General features: G+C 44.8%; 1 protein-coding gene across 1 annotated transcript in view; it reads right to left on the bottom strand.

Moving 5' to 3' along the window:
• UNC119 (unc-119 lipid binding chaperone) overlaps nt 1-14,016 on the bottom strand; it is a 41,875-nt gene extending 27,859 nt beyond the window's left edge. The window contains exon 1 of the mRNA XM_056559104.1: nt 13,525-14,016. Coding sequence (XP_056415079.1) covers nt 13,525-13,711 — 187 coding nt within the window. The 5' untranslated portion in view covers nt 13,712-14,016. The remainder of the gene's footprint in view (nt 1-13,524) is intronic.
• Between the last annotated feature and the right edge of the window lie 4,741 nt (nt 14,017-18,757).

Below are 18,757 nucleotides of genomic sequence, written 5' to 3'. Positions count from 1 at the left end.
AAGGATAATGTACCCGGCACATACGATACTAAGAGTGTCATTGACACGGGTCTGGATGGCAACCAGTGTGACTCTGGCTAATCTGGTTGAGGTGGTGATCAGCTCTATAGAACAAGTATGTCACACAAGCATAAAGAATAAGAAAGCAGCACTCACCATCCAGTATGATGCTTTATTCACAAGCGGGAGTAGCGGTGTGAAGCAGGGGCAACCCAGAATAAGCTGTTTCGTTCGTCTGACGCAGTTCCTCAAGCTGGCTTGAGGAAGTGCGTTAGATGCACGAAACAGCTTGTACAGGGTTGCCCCTGCTTCACACCGCTACTCCCGCTTGTACTTGTGATGCATCCAGCGAGCAAATAAAGCATCATACTGGATGGTGAGTGCCGCTTTCTTATTCTATATGCTTGAAGTTTTAAGTAATCTTGAAGGGGTTATTTACCATAAGGCGATTTTAGTACGTACCTGCCAGACAGTTATGGACATGCTTAGGAAGGATATGTACTTGGGGGGGGGGGGGGGGGAAGGTTCATAAGAGTGAATTACACCCTTCCCTATTAAAAGTTTAAAATCCCCCCCCTTTTCCCATTTTTAAATAAAATGTAATAAAAAAATTTAAACCATCATATGTGGTACCGTCACGTGCGTAAATGTCCAAACTATTAAAATATAAAGTTAGTTAAACCTCACGGTTGATGGCTGCACGTTAAAAAAATAAATAAATAAACAAAGTCCAAAATTGTGCATTTTTGGTCACTTCATATACCATTAAAAAATAAAAAAATAAAAAGCAATCAAAAAGTCCTATCAAAACAACCAATAAAAAACGAAAGACTACGGCGCAAAAAAAATGAGCCCTCATACATCCCCGAATGCGGAAAAATTAAAAAGGTTTTAGGGGTCAGAATATGACAATTTTGAACATACTAATTTTGATGCATGTAGTTATAATTAATAGTAGTAAAGTAATAAGTAGTAAATAAAACAAAATCTACATACAGTGGGGCAAAAAAAGTATTTAATCAGCCATCAATTGTTCAAGTTCTCCCCCTTAAAAAGATGAGAGGGGCCTGTCATTTTATTCATAGATATACCGTATTTATCGGGGTATACCACGCACCGGCCTATAACACCCACCCTCATTTTGCCAAGGATATTTGTGTAAAAAAAAGTTTTTTACCCAAATATCCTTGGTAAAATGAGGGTGCATGTGTGTGCGCATGTGTATACCCCGATACACTGTTTCTGACCCCGCAGAAGCCGTCGCTGCCCGCTTCTCTCCCCCTGCCTTTCCTGGGGTCTAGCGCCCTGCTGCCGCCGCTTCTCTCCCCCTGGATTGGCGCCGCTGCCCCATTGCCGGCGCTATTGCCTCCCCCATCCCCGGTTTTATAATTACCTGTTGCCGGGGTCAGGTCCGCGGTGCTTCTGGCTCCGGTGTGGCGTCTATGCGTCGTTGCTATGCGCTGCGTCATTGCGCATAGCAACGACGCATAGACGCCACACCGGAGCCAGAAGCAGCGCGGACCCGACCCCGGCAACTGGTAATCATAAAACCGGGGATGGGGGAGGCAATGGGGCAGCGGCGCCGGCAGTGGGGCAGCGGCGCCGGCAGTGGGGCAGCGGCGCCGATAGCCAGGGGGAGAGAAGCGGCGGCAGCAGGGCTCTAGACCCCAGGAAAGGCAGGGGGAGAGAAGCGGGCAGAGATGGCCTCTCTCCCCCTGCCTTTCCTGGGGGCTTCTGCGGGGTCAGAAAGACCGGGGGGGGGGGTGCTAGTGGGGCAGCGGCGCCGGCAGTCTCTGGACCCCAGGATAGGCAGGGGCAGAGAAGCAGGCAGCGACGGCAGGTCTCTGGACCTGCAAAAGCCCCCGCAGTTCATTGATTTAAAGCGCCTGCTTTAAATCATTGAACTGCAGCGGCTTATCGGCATAGAACAGGGAGATAGACTTTAAGCCAAATATTTTAGCCTAAAAAAATGCGTGTTATATGCCGATAAATACGGTACCTCAACTATGAGAGACATAATGAGGAAAAAAAGCCATAAAGTTACATTGTCTGATTTTTAAAGAATTTATTTGCAAATAATAGTGGAAAATAAGTATTTGGTCACCTACACACAAGCAAGATTTCTGGCTCTCACAGACCTGTAACTTCTTCTTTAACCTCTTAAGGATGCAGGGCGTACCTGTACGCCATGCGCCCAGTCCTGGTCTATAACGCGGGGTCAAGCCATGACCCCACATCATAGCAGGTCAGTCCCGGCGGCTAATGAAAGCCGGACCCTGGGCTAATAGCGTGCGACACCGATCATTGTGCCACGCGCTATTAACCCTTTAGACGCGGCATTCAAAGTTGATTGCAGCGTCTAAAGTAACAAAAACACACTCCCGGCAGCTCAGTCGGGCTGATGGGGACCATCGCGGTGAAATCGCGATGTCCCGATCAGCTAGAACGCAGGCAGAGGGTCCATTACCTGCCTCCATCGCGTCTGATCGGCGATTGATTGCTCCAAGCCTGAAATCCAGGCTTGAGCAATCGACCACCGATAACACTGATCATTGACATGTTAATACATGGCAGTGATCTGTGTAGAAGATAAGTGTGCGCGGTGTTATAGCCCCTAAAAGCGTTCTGAAAAAAAAAAAAGTTAAAGGGGTACTCCGGTGGACTCTCTGCTGACATCTCTGTTCATTTTGAACTGTCCAGAGTAGGAGAAAATCCCCATAGTAAACGTATACTGCTCTGGATAGTTCCTAAAATGAACAGAGATGTCAGCAGAGAGCACAGTGCTCGTGATTAAGCAGAGAGCACTGTGTTGCAAAAAGAAAAGAATTTCCTCTGTAATATTCAGCAGCTAATAAGTACTGGAAGGATTAAGGTTTTTTTAATAGAAGTAATCTACAAATCTGTTTAACTTTCTGTCATCAGTTGATTTAAAAAAAAAAAAAAAAAAAAAAAAAAAAAAAAAAAGGTTTCCACCGGAGTGCCCCTTTAATAAAGATCAATTAACCCCTTACCTAATAAAAAGTAAGAATCACCCCCCTTTACCCATTAAAAACAAAAACAACTGTAAATAAAAATAAACATATGTGGTATCGCCACGTGCAAAAATGTCCGAACTATAAAAATATATGAAGACAAACGAGAGTGGAAGTCAGCTTCACTCATCCCAAGCATACGGTAGTCTCCACAGGCAAGAAAAGGACAGGATCCAGTGCTGTACTATCTTCAGATTTATTGGAGGTTAAAACACAGGAAAGGATAAACAGATTGACGAAGGGTCATGTGACCTGAAATGCGTTACTGCCTTCTCCGCATGTTGGTATGTGTGCTTATCCTTTGCTGTGTTTTAACCTCCAATAAATGTGAAGATATTACAATGCTGGTTCCTGTCCTTTTCTTGCCTATAAAAATATATTGTTAATTAAACCACACGGTCAATGTCGTACGTGCAAAACAATTCCGAAGTTCAAAATAGCGTATTTTTGGTCGCTTTTTATATCATGAAATATTTTTTATAAAAAGCGATCAAAAAGTCCTATCAATACAAAAATGGTACCGCTAAAAGCTTCAGATCACGGCGCAAAAAATGAGCCCTCATACTGCCCCATATGCGGAAAAATAAAAGTTATACAAAAGATGACAATTTTAAACGTATTCATTTTTGTGCATGTAGTTATGATTTTTTCTGAAGTATGACAAAATAAAACCTATATAAAGTAGGGTATCATTTTAATTGGACCTACATAAGAAAAGGGTGTCATTTTAACCGAAAGATGCACTGGTAAAAACGGAAGCCCCCAAAAGTTACAAAATGGCAATTGTTCCTTCAATTTTGTGGCACAATGATTTTTTTTCCGTTTCGCGTGGATTTTATGGTAAAATGACTAATCTCACTCCAAAGTAGAATTGGTGGTGCAATACATAAGCCATAATATGGAATTTAAGGTGCAAAATTGAAAGGGAAGCGATTTTTAAAAGGTAAGGAGGAAAAAATGAAAGTGCAAAAATGGGAAAACCCTAAGTCCTTAAGGGGTTAAGAGTCTCCTCTGTCCTCCACTGGTTACCTGTATTATATCAGTCAGTCACACTCCAACTCCACTATGGCCAAAACCAAAGAGCTGTCGAAGGACACCAGAAACAAAACTGAAGAACTGCACCAGGCTGGGAAGACTGAATCTGCAATAGGAAAGCAGCTTGGTGTGAAGAAATCAACTGTGGGAGCAATTATTAGAAAATGGAAGACATACAAGGCCACTGATAATCTCCCTCGATCTGAGGCTCCACGCAAGCTCTCACCCTGTGGTGTCAAAATGATCACAAGAACGGTGAGCAAAAATCCCAGAACTACATGGGGGAACCTAGTGAATGACCTGTATAGAGCTGGGACCAAAGTAACAAAGGCTCCCATCAATAACACACTACACCGCCAGGGACTCAAATCATGTAGTGCCAGACGTGTCCCCTTGCTTAAGCCAGTACATGTCTGTGCCCGTCTGAAGTTTGCTAGAGAGCATTTGGATGATCCAGAGGAGTACTGATAGAATGTCATATGGTCAGATGAAACAAAGTAGAACTTTTTGGTAAAAACTCAACTCATCGTGCTTGGAGGAGAAAGAATGCTGAGTTGCATCCAAAGAACACCATACCTACTGTGAAGCATGGGGGTGGAAACATAATGCTTTTTGGCTGTTTTTCTGCTAAGGGACCAGGACAACAAATCTGTGTAAAAGAAAGAATGAATGGGGCCATGTATCGTGAGATTGTGAGAGAAAACCTCCTTCCATCAGGAAGGGCATTGAAGATGAAACGTGGCTGGGTCTTTCAGCATGACAATGATCCCAAACACACCGCCTGGGCAATGAAGGAGTGGCTTCGTAAGAAGCATTTCAAGGTCCTGGAGTGGCCTAACCAGTCTCCAGATCTCAACCCCATAGAAAACCTTTGGAGGGAGTTGAAAGTCCGTGTTGCCCAGTGACAGCCCCAAAACATCACTGCTCTAGAGGAGATCTGCATGGAGGAATGGGCCAAAATACCAGCAACAGTGTGTGAAAACCTTGTGAAGACTTACAGAAAATGTTTAACCTCTGTCATTGCCAATAAAGGGTATATAACAAAGTATTGAGATGAACTTTTGTTATTGACCAAATACTTATTTTCCCCCATAGTTTTCAAATAAATTCTAAAAAAATCAGACAATGTGATTTTATGGATTTTCTCATTATGTCTCTCATAGTTAGAGAAGCAGCGCCCACGGGTCACATGATTTTGGGGGGGGGGGGGGGGGAACACTGTTAAATCCCGTGGAACCGCCATAACTTACAAAAATACTGTGATACACATTTTTGGTCATACCTCCCAGCTCTATGGGAGAACTTGCACAATTGGTGGTTAACTAAATACTTTTTTTGCCCCACTGTAAATTGGGTATCCTTTAGGGCTGGGCGGTATGACCAAATGTGTGTATCACGGTATTTTTGTAACTTTCGGCGGTTCCACGGTATATAAAACGGTATTTCCTCCTCCTTCTCTCCCCCCCCCCAATTAATTATCAGCCCAGCGCTGCTCCCATCAGGGTAAATACTCACATGTCATCCGCTAGCACTGCCCTCCTTGTGCTGTTTATTGCGGCTGCAAATAAATTAACGCATGTTCCGTCGTCTGCCTTACGCCGGGGACGGGAACGTCGGACAGCCATCAGCCTATGACCGGCCGTAGCGATGTTCCGCCTCGGCTGCTGATAGGCTGAGCCCACTGTCATGTAAGGAGCTCTGGACGGCTATTTACATGACAGTGGGCTCAGAGGCCGAACATCGCTGCGGCCAGTGATAGGCTGACGGCTGTCTGACGTTCCATTCCCTAGGAAGCAGATGAGGCCGGTACCTGACCAATGGGAGGTAAGATAAAGTTTATTTTTTGCAGCCCAGGCATAGGGATACCACACAGTATAGAGCAGTGGTCTTCAACCTGCCGACCTCCAGATGATGCAAAACTACAACTCCCAGCATGCATGCTGAGAGTTGTAGTTTTGCAACAACTGGAGGTCCGCAGGTTGAAGACCATTGGTATAGAGTGCCAGCGCCGGCAGCCGCAACAAAAAGGAGTATGGGGACAGCGCTAGGCTGATAATTAATTGGGAGGCAGAACAGCGCTCGCAGGCAACATATGATTATTTCCCCTATGTGGGAACTATAACCCATACCGGTATTGCGGTATGGGTTAAAATTCATATTGTGCAGCACAAAAATGTCGGTATTCGGTATGAACCGATATACCGCCCAGCCCTAGTATCCTTGTGATCGTATGGACCTACAAAATAAAGATAAGGTGTCATTTTTACTGAAAATTGCACTGTGTAGTAACAGAAGCCCCCAAAAGTTACAAAATTGTGTTTTTTTTTTTTATTTCACCGCACAAATATATATTTTTGGCTTTGCAGATTTAGTTATTAAATGATTGATGTGATTACAAAGTACAATTGGTGACGCAATAAAAAAGCCCTTATACGGGTCTGTAGGTGCAATATTGAAAGCGTTATGATTTTTAGAAGGGGATGAAGAAAAAAAACAAAGTGCAAGAAGGAAAACTGGCCTAGTCCAGGTCAATGTCAAAATGGGCTTGGTCCTTAAGGGGTTAAAGCATCCCTGTCAGATCCCACAAAATTAATAAAATAATAAAGTTTCTCAGTACCTAATCCAGACCATGTACATACAATTTTTCATGCCTCTATCACCTTCAGTGTATTTATTTTAAAAATCCATCTTTTCATTAGCTCACTGTGTTAAAAATGCTCTCTGGGGAAGGGGGTGGCCCTCCTCGTGGTGGTTGGAGGCGATTGGTGTGTCTGTTCATGCAGCCTTGTTCATGTCTCATCTCTTGTCCATGAATCATGGACAAGCCTGATGCTGCTGTAAGACTGGTTAGTGTCCCAGTAGGTATGGGACCCCTGTTTTCTTTATTAAGTATTCAAAAATTTAAACAACCATATTACAAAAGGTCTTTAATTTTCAACAGTAAGAACATATAAAAAGTTTTTGGATCTGAATGTGCTGGAATTTTTCCAGCGCTTAGCCCGGGCAAGCAGGGCCGGACCTGACAAGCGCAGAGGCTCTCAGCAGTCTGTATGGAGCAGGCTCTGGACATCGGCCCACTCCGTATTCTGCAGCCCCCGGCTATTTTCAGATAGCTGGGGGCCGCTGCTAATAGCCAACATGTGGCGATCACCACAGCTGGCCATTAACCCTCTAGATCGCCGCTGTCAAAGCTGAATGCGGTGTCTAAAGGGACATGTGAATGCTCTCTGGTTGGCTAGTGGGGCGATTGCAGGGGGGGGGGGGGGTCACTACAGAGGTAGCCGGAGGGCTTACCTCTGTTCCCTGCTGTCTCATGACTCTGTCATAGATAGAGCCTGGCTGGACTAGGCTCCATCAATGGATTGCAGAGCACACAGATCAATGGAGTTCAATAGAACTCTATTGATCTGTATGAGGAATCTAATGATTCCTTCTTAAAGTCTAATAAAGTGTAAAACAAAAACAAAAAAAAGTTTTAATAAAAGTTTAAAGACATACTGTACATTATCCCCTTCCATGTTAAAAGTTCAAATCACCCCCTTTTCTTATATAAAAACATGTAAGCATAATAAAACTAAACATATTTTGTATCGCTGCGTGCGTAATTGTACGAACTATTAAAATATAACATTATGTATCCCATACAGTAAATTACGTAAATGAAATTTTTTTTTATAATATCTCCGAAAAAAAAAAAAAAAAAGTCAGATCAATATTAAAATGGAACCGATACAAAAAAACGTTTATGGTGCAAAAAATTAGCCCCCATACAGCCTTGAAAAATTAAAAGGTATCATAATAGGTAGTTATGGCTATTATAGGGCGAGGAGGAAAAAACGAAAGTGTAAAAGTGAAAATTGGCCCGGACAAGTGGATGGTCAGGAGGGACAAGTAGATTTTGCTCCATTTTAGTCCCGTCGACAAGTAGTTTTTATTAAAATTTCCACACCCCTGTATAAGTATTTCTAGTGTGCCCCAATCACCAGAAACCCATTTAGACACTGCCATTGTGAATTAGCAAAATAATGAAATTGTGTCACAAAAAAAAAATGCAAATAAAAGTTTAGAAACCAAACTATCTGGTCAATAAAGGGGTACTCCGCTGCTCAGCATTTGGGAAAAGAAAACTGTTCCGAACGCTGGAGCCGGCAGCTCGTGACGTCATAACCCGCCCCCTCATGATGTCACGCCCCCTCAATGCAAGTCTATGGGAGGGGGCGTGACAGCTGTCATGCCCCCTCCCATAGACTTGCATTGAGGGGGTGGGCTATGCCGCCACGAGCTCCCGGCGCTGGCTCCAGCGTTCAGAACAGTTTGTTCCAAACGCTGAGCAGCAGATTACCCCATTAAAAGGGTCAAACCAAGCAGTATTGCAGTGCTGAAGCTGTAATGGTAACTGGGTACATTACATGACCGCCAACCAACACCTACTTACTACTACATATCCGAGGGAAGACTTCTGGTCTTCTATATGTATTCTTCCTCAATCTGACCCATTCAGTGTGTAATAATAAAAAGAGAGGATGGATTAGTAAAAGAACTATGAGACGGAGAACGCCCTACGAGAAGTTATTACAATAGGGAATCTGTATAACAAAATGATTGCCTTGATTTAGCATTGATGGTGAATGTCTCCTCCTCCTATACCTACATCCCTCCTTCAGCCGACACGTGTATCCTGATTTACCCATACAGGGCCCGGAGTATAAAAGGAAAATCCTTTATCTCATCTGTCATCTCTGACATAGTATGGGAACCCTCAACCAGATTAGCATGGGTAATCCCTTAATCCCCATGGCACTAGGCACAGAATCCCAAATGGAAAGAGACACTACCCGGGGATTTTACTGATGGGTTTATCATGTTTCTTTGGAAATAAATATCACAGCAAAACGTTGCTACAGAAGAAAAGATTGCCAATAAATACCGGCACCAAGTATGGGCACAATGGAGCCTTTGATTGAACCTTAAAGGGGTACTCCAGTGGAAAACTTTATTTTTTTTTTTTTTTTTAAATCAACTGGTGCCAGAAAGTTAAACAGATTTGTAAATTACTTCTATTTAAAAATCTTAATCCTTCCAGTACTTAGCTGCTGTATACTAATGAGGAAGTTGTTTTCTTTTTGAATTTATTTTCTGTCTGACCACAGTGCTCTCTGCTGACACCTCTGTCCATGCCAAGAATGGTCCAGAGCAGGAGAAGTTTGCTCTGGGGCAGGAGCTTTGTCCTGCTCTGAACCGTTCCTGACATGAACAGAGGTGTCAGCAGAGAGCAATGTGGTCAGACTGGAAAATGCCCCCCACCGGAGTGCCCCTTTAAACAATTACATCTCCATTATACAGAATAGGTCCTTAGGGTAAAGCAAAGACCTGGCTTCAGGAAAGTATACACAGGGCAGAGGTAGCAGTCACACCAGGGCCAAAATGTCTAACCTGTTCAGGATGCCAGGCGTATGCATCCCGAGTCCTTAAGGACGTGGGGCGTATCCATACGCCCGTGGGAATTCCGGTCCCCGCCGCTAGCCGGTTGGGGACCAGAAAGCCTGCTGAAATCATTCAGCATGCATCCCGGCACATCGCCCAGGGGGGGGGGGGGGGGGTCTCAGAATCAGAATATTCGGCAAAAGCGTTTTCACGTTATTAATTCGTAAAGCGACGGTGGTCAGAATTGCGAAAAAGGGTGAAAAAGGGCTGCGTCCTTAAGGGGCTAAAGGGGCCCAAAACCACATCTGCCCCTTAAAAGAAAAGTCTTATAAGTGGCACATGGAGCCCTGTGGCAGATTTTACATCAGGGTCCAGAAGCTACCAGTTACGCCTCTGCCTGGCTGTATAAGGCTTTTGACCCAACATATGTACATAACTGAGCTACGAGATATCAGAATTTTGAATGAATATGCAAATTAGGCTTTGGAGCCCACTGGGCGACCCCCTTAGCCACTAAAGGTTTGGCACCTTCAACACCTCTTTGCACTGGTGACCTCCTCGACCCCTGATAGACATGCACTAGAGGGGAGTGACCATCTAGTGAAGGGGCTGAACTCTCCTGGGCGAGTGGAATGCCCAGTGGGCCCCAAAGCCTAACTTGCATATATTTTTAAACTCTGATATAATCGGTGCTGGAGGGGTCAATTGCCTAATGAGAGGTATGTGCGGATTCAGGGTCACAAGCCCGACACACCCAGGCCCCTAACTTACCATAAAAACCTGCTGACCGGTCCACTTTAAAAATACAGACTAGACTAGAATTTCAGGGTTTCCCCCTAGGAACCTTCTTCCCTTTCATGTTCATTTCATCATTGCTAAAGCATGCTAACTAGCGGTACTGGCTGGTAGAGCAGGGGACGCTGATCAGTATGATGTCTACCGTGACCAGATCCGCACCGCCCTTCGGACGAAATCTTCAGTTTTTGCTATATGCTAATTAGGCGCTAACTGGCACAGGCGGGGTAACTGGCACTCTGACATCAGTGCCGCTAGTCTGCAGCACCACCCACCTCATCAATATTTCTCCCCTCCCTCTTCTCCCAGCTCTGTAATGAAGAGAGAAGGGAGGAATATTGATGAGCTGGGTGGCGCTGCGGCTGCTGATGTCAGAGTGCCAGTTACCCCGCCTGTGCCAGTTAGGACATAATTAGCATATACCGAAAATGGAAGATTTCGGCAGAAGGGCGGGGGCGAATCGCTACGGTAGGCATCAAACTGATCAGCGTCCCCTGTTCTACCAGCCAGTACCGCTGGTTAGTGCGGGGGGGGGGGGGGGGGGGCGGCAAACATATCAAAAAATCTCTTAGGTTGGGTTCACTTCACAATTCTGCAATATGTTCCATGTATACATAAGTAACCTGTCAAAATGGGATACCGGCACAGGCCCCATTGACTTTAAAAGGGTACTATGGTGGAAAACATTTTTTTAAATCAACTGGTGCCAGAAAGTTAAACAGATTTGTAAAATGCTTCTATTTAAAAATCTTAATCCTTCCAGTAGTTATTAGCTGCTGTATGCGCCACAGGAAGTTCTTTTCTTTTTGAATTTCTTTTCTGTCTGACCACAGTGCTTTCTGCTGACACCTCTGTCCATGTCAGGAATTGTTCAGTGTAGGAGGAAAATCCCCATAAAAAAACCTCTGCTGCTCTGGACAGGTCCTGACATGGACAGAGGTGTCAGCAGAGAGCACTGTGGTCAGACAGAAAATAACTTCCTGTGGAGCATACAGCAGCTGATAAGTACTGGAAGGATTAAGATTTTTAAATAGAAGTAATTTACACATTTAACTTTCTGGCACCAGTTGATTTGAAAATAAATAAATACATTTCCACCAGAGTACCCCTTTAATGGCCAGGAAGTAGTCAGCTTGTGACTACATGGGATTATTTCCTAAACGTTCATGCGTAATTCCAGGGGTCCAAATAGTGTAGAAAACTTTTGAGTCCCAAATACACACCTATACGTTTAGGAAATGACCCATATGTGAAGCCGGTGCCGGAATTGATGGGGTTCATCAAGCTTTTGGCATTTAAATGGACAAAACCGTGTGGCATGCTGAACACTTTTGCCCAGAATAGGTCACAAGCAGCAACCGAGCCTATCAATGGAACGTGTAGACAGGTGTCTCTACTTAAAGGGGTTATCCAGTAAATAAAAAAAAATTCTATATATCAACTGGCTCCAGAAAGTGAACCAGATTTGTAAATGACTTCTATTAAAAAATCTTCATCCTTTCGGTACTTCTGAAGCTTCTGAAGTTGAGTTGTTCTTTTCTGTCTAAGTGCTCTCTGATGACACCTGTCTCGGGAACTGCCCAGTTTAGAAGCAAATCCCCATAGCAAACCTCTTCAACTCTGTGCAGTTCCCGAGACAAGCAGAGATGTCAGCAGAGAGCAGTGTTGCCAGACAGAAAACAACAACTCAACTTCAGCAGCTGATAATTATTGAAAGGATTAAGATTTTTTTAATAGAAGTAATATACAAATCTGTTTAACATTCTGGAGCCAGTTGATTGAATATATATATATATATATATATATATATATATATATATATATTCCTGGAATACCCCTTTAACACAGAGACCCTCATTCTCTTTAGATCACATACAAAGCGGAGCACTGTGGCACTGTATGATGGGGTCCTCACAGGGTCGGTGTGTTGTCCCCATGGCACAAGTGACAGCAAAGAGATATCAAAAGTCTCCACATCTCCACGCTGAAGGCCCCTATACACTTTATAGAAAAAAGTCAGCTGAACCTGCAAATATCGGGAGGGCCGGATAATTGTCTAATGCAGCGTTTCCCAACCAGTGCACCTCCAGCTGTTGCAAAACTACAACTTCCAGCATGCCCGGACAGCCAAAGGCTGTCCGGGCATGCTGGAAGTTGTAGTATTGCAACAGCTAGAGGCACACTGGCTGGGAAACACAGGTCTAATGTGTATGGCGGGCCTCGTGACATATGAAGCATCGGGCATAATGCATTTCAGCTACACAATCTTTTTGTTTTCAGGGAGTCAAGCTGCAGCCAGAGGCAGCTTACCCCTTCTTCCTATTCAGACCACATGCACGCTCAGCCAAGTTGAGCATTCATATGTGTAAGTGGAATGAGGGAAATAGCTGTGAGATAAATCTGCTGTGGAGTGTCATATACTGAAGGTGCACAGCAATCTTAGAGTCCACTCAGATCTCCGCTTCCCAGACCCCTATGGATAGATTTACCATTTATGAGAATGGGGGGGGGGGGGGGGGAATTAAAATCCTATACACAATATATTATACACATACAAAGAGGTGACTTTATTTTCCCATAAAGGTAGTGATACAACGTGAGACCGATGAAACGTATCACTACCTTATGGGAAAATAAAGTCACCTTTTGAACCTTCACCTGGAGGGCTGCAGAACCTCTTTGTATGTATCTAGCAAACAGAACATGACCTGGACTGTGCTGATGGACCCACTGCACCTCTGCATTGGGTTTTGCTGCTTGAAAAAAAAAAAAAAAAAAAAAAAACTTTGTAGTGTATATACACTATCTATCTATCTCTCAGGTTAAACATGTATTCCAATGTTTCCCAACCAGCATGCCTCCAGCAGTTGCAAAACTACAACTCCCAGCATGGCTGTCCAGGAATGCTAGGAGATGTAGTTTTGCAACAGCCAAAGGCACACTAGTTGGAAAACACTGATATATAGTATAATATAGCCACTACAGTAAACCAAAGCAAAGACCTTGCACATAAAAGCGCCACAGCGTGCCCCTATAATAGTGCTACACAGCTGGGCGCCCCTAAACACTGGAGGCCCCAGGGCAGCTGCCTAGTTTGCCCATCCTTCAGATCCAGTCCGGGTATTAATCCTCAACAGGTAAAGCAGATGCCCTGTACATGCTGTGCAGCTAGACAAGTGGACGTGACCGGTGTCCACAATACAAGGCTATGATGGCTGGAGGAAGAGGATGCACTGACCGGCGGTGATCTTCTGCAGCAGCAGTACATCCTCCGGGGTGATGTGCGGCTTCCTGAGCAGCTGCTCCTCCGTGCTGCCCGCAGCCACCACCTGCCCGCCGCCGCCGCCGCTCTGCTTCACCTTCATGCTGCCCTCCTGCGTTCTGCTGCCGGGGAGAGTGTCAGTGCCCAGGGAGGAAGAGCTCATTCTCCGGGGGAAGGAACCGACAAGAGAAGCCTGGAGGAAGTCAGCAAGACGCGGAGAAGAGCGAGAGATTGACAAGAGCGCAGGAGTGCGGAGGGGGAGGATCCCAGCGGTGACCTGCCCGCCCGAGTCACTTCTCTAATCCGGAGACTTGTGCATCAACCGCACGAAACAAGACGCTCCGCCGGTGAGCGCCCACCTGTGCTGCCAGGGGATTCGTCAGTGAACGCGCCTGCGCCCGCCCGCTTCGGAAGTGGCCGATAATAACATAGTAACCGCCAGATGAATATGCCACACGAACGGGGCGGGGGGGCCGTAATATCACGGGAGCCTGTGATTGGCTGGCGGGGGAGAACAATGGAGATGTTATGACAGGGGAGATAATGATGGCAGGCTGCTGGAGGTTACCTGAGAGGCCGCCATGGTGCCCGGCTATGGGGAGCAAGTGTCCTTACAGCACTGTTTACCAACCAGGGCGCCTACAAAACTACAACTCACAGCATGCTGGGAGTTGTTGTTTTGTACCCTTGTATTTTGCAGCCTTCCCTACAAAACTACAACTCCCAGCATGCCCGGACAGCCTTCGGCTGTCCGGACATGCTGGGAGTTGTAGTTTTGCTCCCTGGTTGAGAATTTTGTTGGGCGCGAATATTTGCATTTCGAATTTTTATTGTGAATATCATGCTGGGGGTTGTAGTTTTGCACCCTTGTATTTTGCAGCATTCCCTACAAAACTACAACTCCCAGCATGCCCAGACAGCCTTCGGCTGTCCGGGCATGCTGGGAGTTGTAGTTTTGCTCCATGGTTGAGAATTTTGTTGGGCGTGAATATCGTGCTGGGAGTTGTAGTTTTGCACCCTTGTATTTTGCAGCATTCCCTACAAAACTACAACTCCCAGCATGCCCGGACAGCCGAAGGCTGTCCGGGCATGCTGGGAGTTGTAGTTTTGCTCCCTGGTTGAGAATTTTGTTGGGCGTGAATATCGTGTTTGGAGTTGTAGTTTTGCACCCTTGTATTTTGCAGCCTTCCATAGAAAACTACAACTCCCAGCATGCTGGGAGTTGTAGTTTTGCACCCTTGTATTTTGCAGCCTTCCCTACAAAACTACAACTCCCAGCATGCCCGGACAGCCTTCGGCTGTCCGGGCATGCTGGGAGTTGTAGTTTTGCTCCCTGGTTGAGAATTTTGTTGGGCGCGAATATTTGCATTTCGAATTTTTATTGCGAATATCATGCTGGGAGTGGTAGTTTTGCACCCTTGTATTTTGCAGCCTTCCATAGAAAACTACAACTCCCAGCATGCTGGGAGTTGTAGTTTTGCACCCTTGTATTTTGCAGCCTTCCCTACAAAACTACAACTCCCAGCATGCCCGGACAGCCTTCGGCTGTCCGGGCATGCTGGGAGTTGTAGTTTTGCTCCCTGGTTGAGAATTTTGTTGGGCGCGAATATTTGCATTTCAAATTTTTATTGCGAATATCATGCTGGGAGTTGTTGTTTTGTACCCTTGTATTTTGCAGCCTTCCCTACAAAACTACAACTCTCAGCATGCCCGGACAGCCGAAGGCTGTCCGGGCATGCTGGGAGTTGTAGTTTTGCTCCCTGGTTGAGAATTTTGTTGGGCGTGAATATCGTGTTTGGAGTTGTAGTTTTGCACCCTTGTATTTTGCAGCATTCCCTACAAAACTACAACTCCCAGCATGCTGGGAGTTGTAGTTTTGCACCCTTGTATTTTGCAGCCTTCCTTACAAAACTACAACTCCCAGCATGTCCGGACAGCCGAAGGCTGTCCGGGCATGCTGGGAGTTGTAGTTTTGCTCCCTGGTTGAGAATTTTGTTGGGCGCGAATATTTGCATTTCAAATTTTTATTGCGAATATCATGCTGGGAGTTGTAGTTTTGCACCCTTGTATTTTGCAGCCTTCCATACAAAACTACAACTCCCAGCATGCTGGGAGTTGTAGTTTTGCACCCTTGTATTTTGCAGCCTTCCCTACAAAACTACAACAGAAGGCTGTCCGGGCATGCTGGGAGTTGTAGTTTTGCTCCCTGGTTGAGAATTTTGTTGGGCGCGAATATTTGCATTTCGAATTTTTATTGCGAATATCATGCTGGGAGTGGTAGTTTTGCACCCTTGTATTTTGCAGCCTTCCATACAAAACTACAACTCCCAGCATGTCCGGACAGCCGAAGGCTGTCCGGGCATGCTGGAAGTTGTAGTTTTGCTCCCTGGTTGAGAATTTTGTTGGGCGTGAATATCATGCTGGGAGTTGTAGTTTTGCACCCTTGTATTTTGCAGCCTTCCCTACAAAACTACAACTCCCAGCATGCTGGGAGTTGTAGTTTTGCTCCCTGGTTGAGAATTTTGTTGGGCGTGAATATTCGCATTTCAAAATTTTATCGCGAATATTGCAAATTAGCAAATTCACGAATATTGCGACTATATTCACTATATATATATTCAAAATTGCGATTATTTGCTTTTTTTTTTTTTGGGAATATTCATAAATTCCTTCTTTTCACTTGTGGGCCAATTAGAATGATGCAAATACACTTGTCAGAGGTTCTCAACAACATCCCTAGCAACCAACAGTAAAGTTTCCCACCCCTTCACTGCTTTCTTCCGCGAAATTTGCGAATATAGGATGAATATTCGTCTATATATTCGCAAAATATCGCGAATTCGAATATGGGCAATGCCGCTCATCACTATTGAGGGGAGACTACAACAAAAGGTCCAGAGGCGTCAGTCGGATGTAACCGCGCAGCTCCATAGCCAAAACTGGAATGGGTGAAGAGCGTGTAACCGGGATAATAAAACAATATGTTGGTGGTGATCGACTATAATATACGACAAACTTAGGCCCACGTTCATGTTATACGAATGCAAGTCTCTGGCCTAACCGTGGCTCAGATGACCCAAACTAACAGATCACAATGATCAAGGGGGGTAACTTGAGGAGGTGCAGGGGCAGCAGTCGCACAGGGCCGGATGCCTGAGAGGCTCCAATGACCCCTCTGCCACATAGGAAAGAACTCTTGTCTTATAAATGGTAGGTGGTGGGCCTAAAACACGGTGTTCCTAGAAGCCTTAAAGGGGAACTCCAGTACTGAAGTTCTTATCCCCAATAAGTGATCGCGGGGGAGGGGGACCTCCCGCGATTCCCTGCCCTGCCTCACCTCATGCACTGAGCGGGGGTCAACACGCCCCCTCCATGCATCTCTATGGGAGAAACTCTTAGGCTAGGGTCACACCAGGTTTGTCCCTATGTGCTATAGATCTGATCCCTGAAGATAGTCCTAATCGTTTACAGCAACTGATAAACCGGGAATCCTACTGGATTTTTTAAATTAATACTTTGGTTCCCGAGGGGCTTAATGAGACAATTAAGAGAACTGTGAGATAATAACTTTTGATATATTTTTATACATTTTTATATATATATGTTTTTTTCCCAAAGTTTGGTTTTAAAAGATATATATTTATAATTTTGTATTTTGTAAATTATAATTTTATGGATATATTTGTTGTTACTATTCTTACCTCTCCATTCCGTTGGTAATTTAACCTCTTAAGGACTCAGGGCGTACCTGTACGCCCTGAGCCCGGTGTGAAAAACGGGGTCACGCCATGGCCCCGCATCACACCAGGTCGGTCCCGGCTGCTAAGGATAGCCAGGACCCTGGGCTAACAGCGTGCGGCACCGATCATTGTGCCGCGCGCTGTTAAACCTTCAGACGCGGCGATTAAAGTTGATCGCTGCGTCTGAAAATGAAAGTAAACGCTTCCCGGCAGCTCAGTCAGGCTGATCGGGACATCGCGATAAAATCGCGATGTTCCGATCAGCTGGGACGAAGGTGGAGGTCTCCTTACCTGTCTCCGCGGTGTCCGATCGGGGTTTGATTGCTCCAAGCCTGAGTTACAGGCTTGAGCAATCGAGCCCCTATCTTGCTGATCCGTGCAAAGCTATGGCTTTGCAGGGATCAGCATAAGAGATCAGTGTGTGCAGTGTTATAGCTCCCTATGGGAGCTATAGCACTGCAAAGAAAAAAAGTTAACAAAGGTCATTTAACCCCTTCCTTAATAAAAGTTTGCATCACCCCCCTTTTCCCATAAAAAAAAACTGTGTAAATAAAAATTTACATATGTGGTATCGCCGCGTGCGTAAATGTCCGAACCACGCATACGCGCAAAAAAATTCCAAAGTCCAAAATAGCGTATTTTTGGTCACTTTTTATATCATAAAAAGCGATCAAAAAGTCCAATCAACACAAATGTGGTACCGATAAAAACTTCAGAAGACGGTGCAAAAAATGAGTCCTCATACCAGTCCGTACGGGGAAAAATAAAAAAGTTACAGGGGTCAGAAGATGACAATTTTAAACGTATACATTTTCCTGCATGTAGTTATGATTTTTTTCAGAAGTGCTACAAAATCAAACCTATATAAGTAGGGTATCATTTTAACCGTACGGACCTACAAAATAAAGATAAGGTGTCATTTTGACCAAAAAATGCACTGCGTAGAAATGGAAGCCCCCAAAAGTTACAAAATGAAATTTTTTCCTTCAATTTTGTCACACAATGATTTTTTTTTTCCGTTTCGTCGTGGATTTTTTGGTAAAATGACTAATGTCACTGCAAAGTAGAATTGGTGGCGCAAAAAATAAACCATCATATGGATTTTTAGGTGCAAAATTGAAAGCGTTATGATTTTTAGAAGGTGATGAGGAAAAAAATGAAAATGCAAAAACGGAAAAACGCTGAGTCCTTAAGGAGTTAATTGGCATGTTAATTGGTTTTGTCGTCATTTCCTGGTCTGTTCGTGTGTGTATATATACCGGCATTTTTATTTTGTTTGCATGCCTGATGAAAGGGCCATCCCGGTCCTGAAACACGTTGCATGTTTCAATAAAGTTCTACTACCTTATCATACACTTTTTGGCTCCGATCCTACCTTGGGAATCACCGGCAGCGCAGGATGACTTTCCGTATTACCGCGTGTGCCCGATCTAGTACCATCAGAGCTGTAGTCACTTTTAAGTTCTGTA

This window comes from Hyla sarda, chromosome 2, assembly GCF_029499605.1.
Source record: "Hyla sarda isolate aHylSar1 chromosome 2, aHylSar1.hap1, whole genome shotgun sequence".
Lineage (NCBI taxonomy): Eukaryota > Metazoa > Chordata > Amphibia > Anura > Hylidae > Hyla > Hyla sarda.
This window is presented reverse-complemented; position numbering and strand designations above follow the sequence as displayed.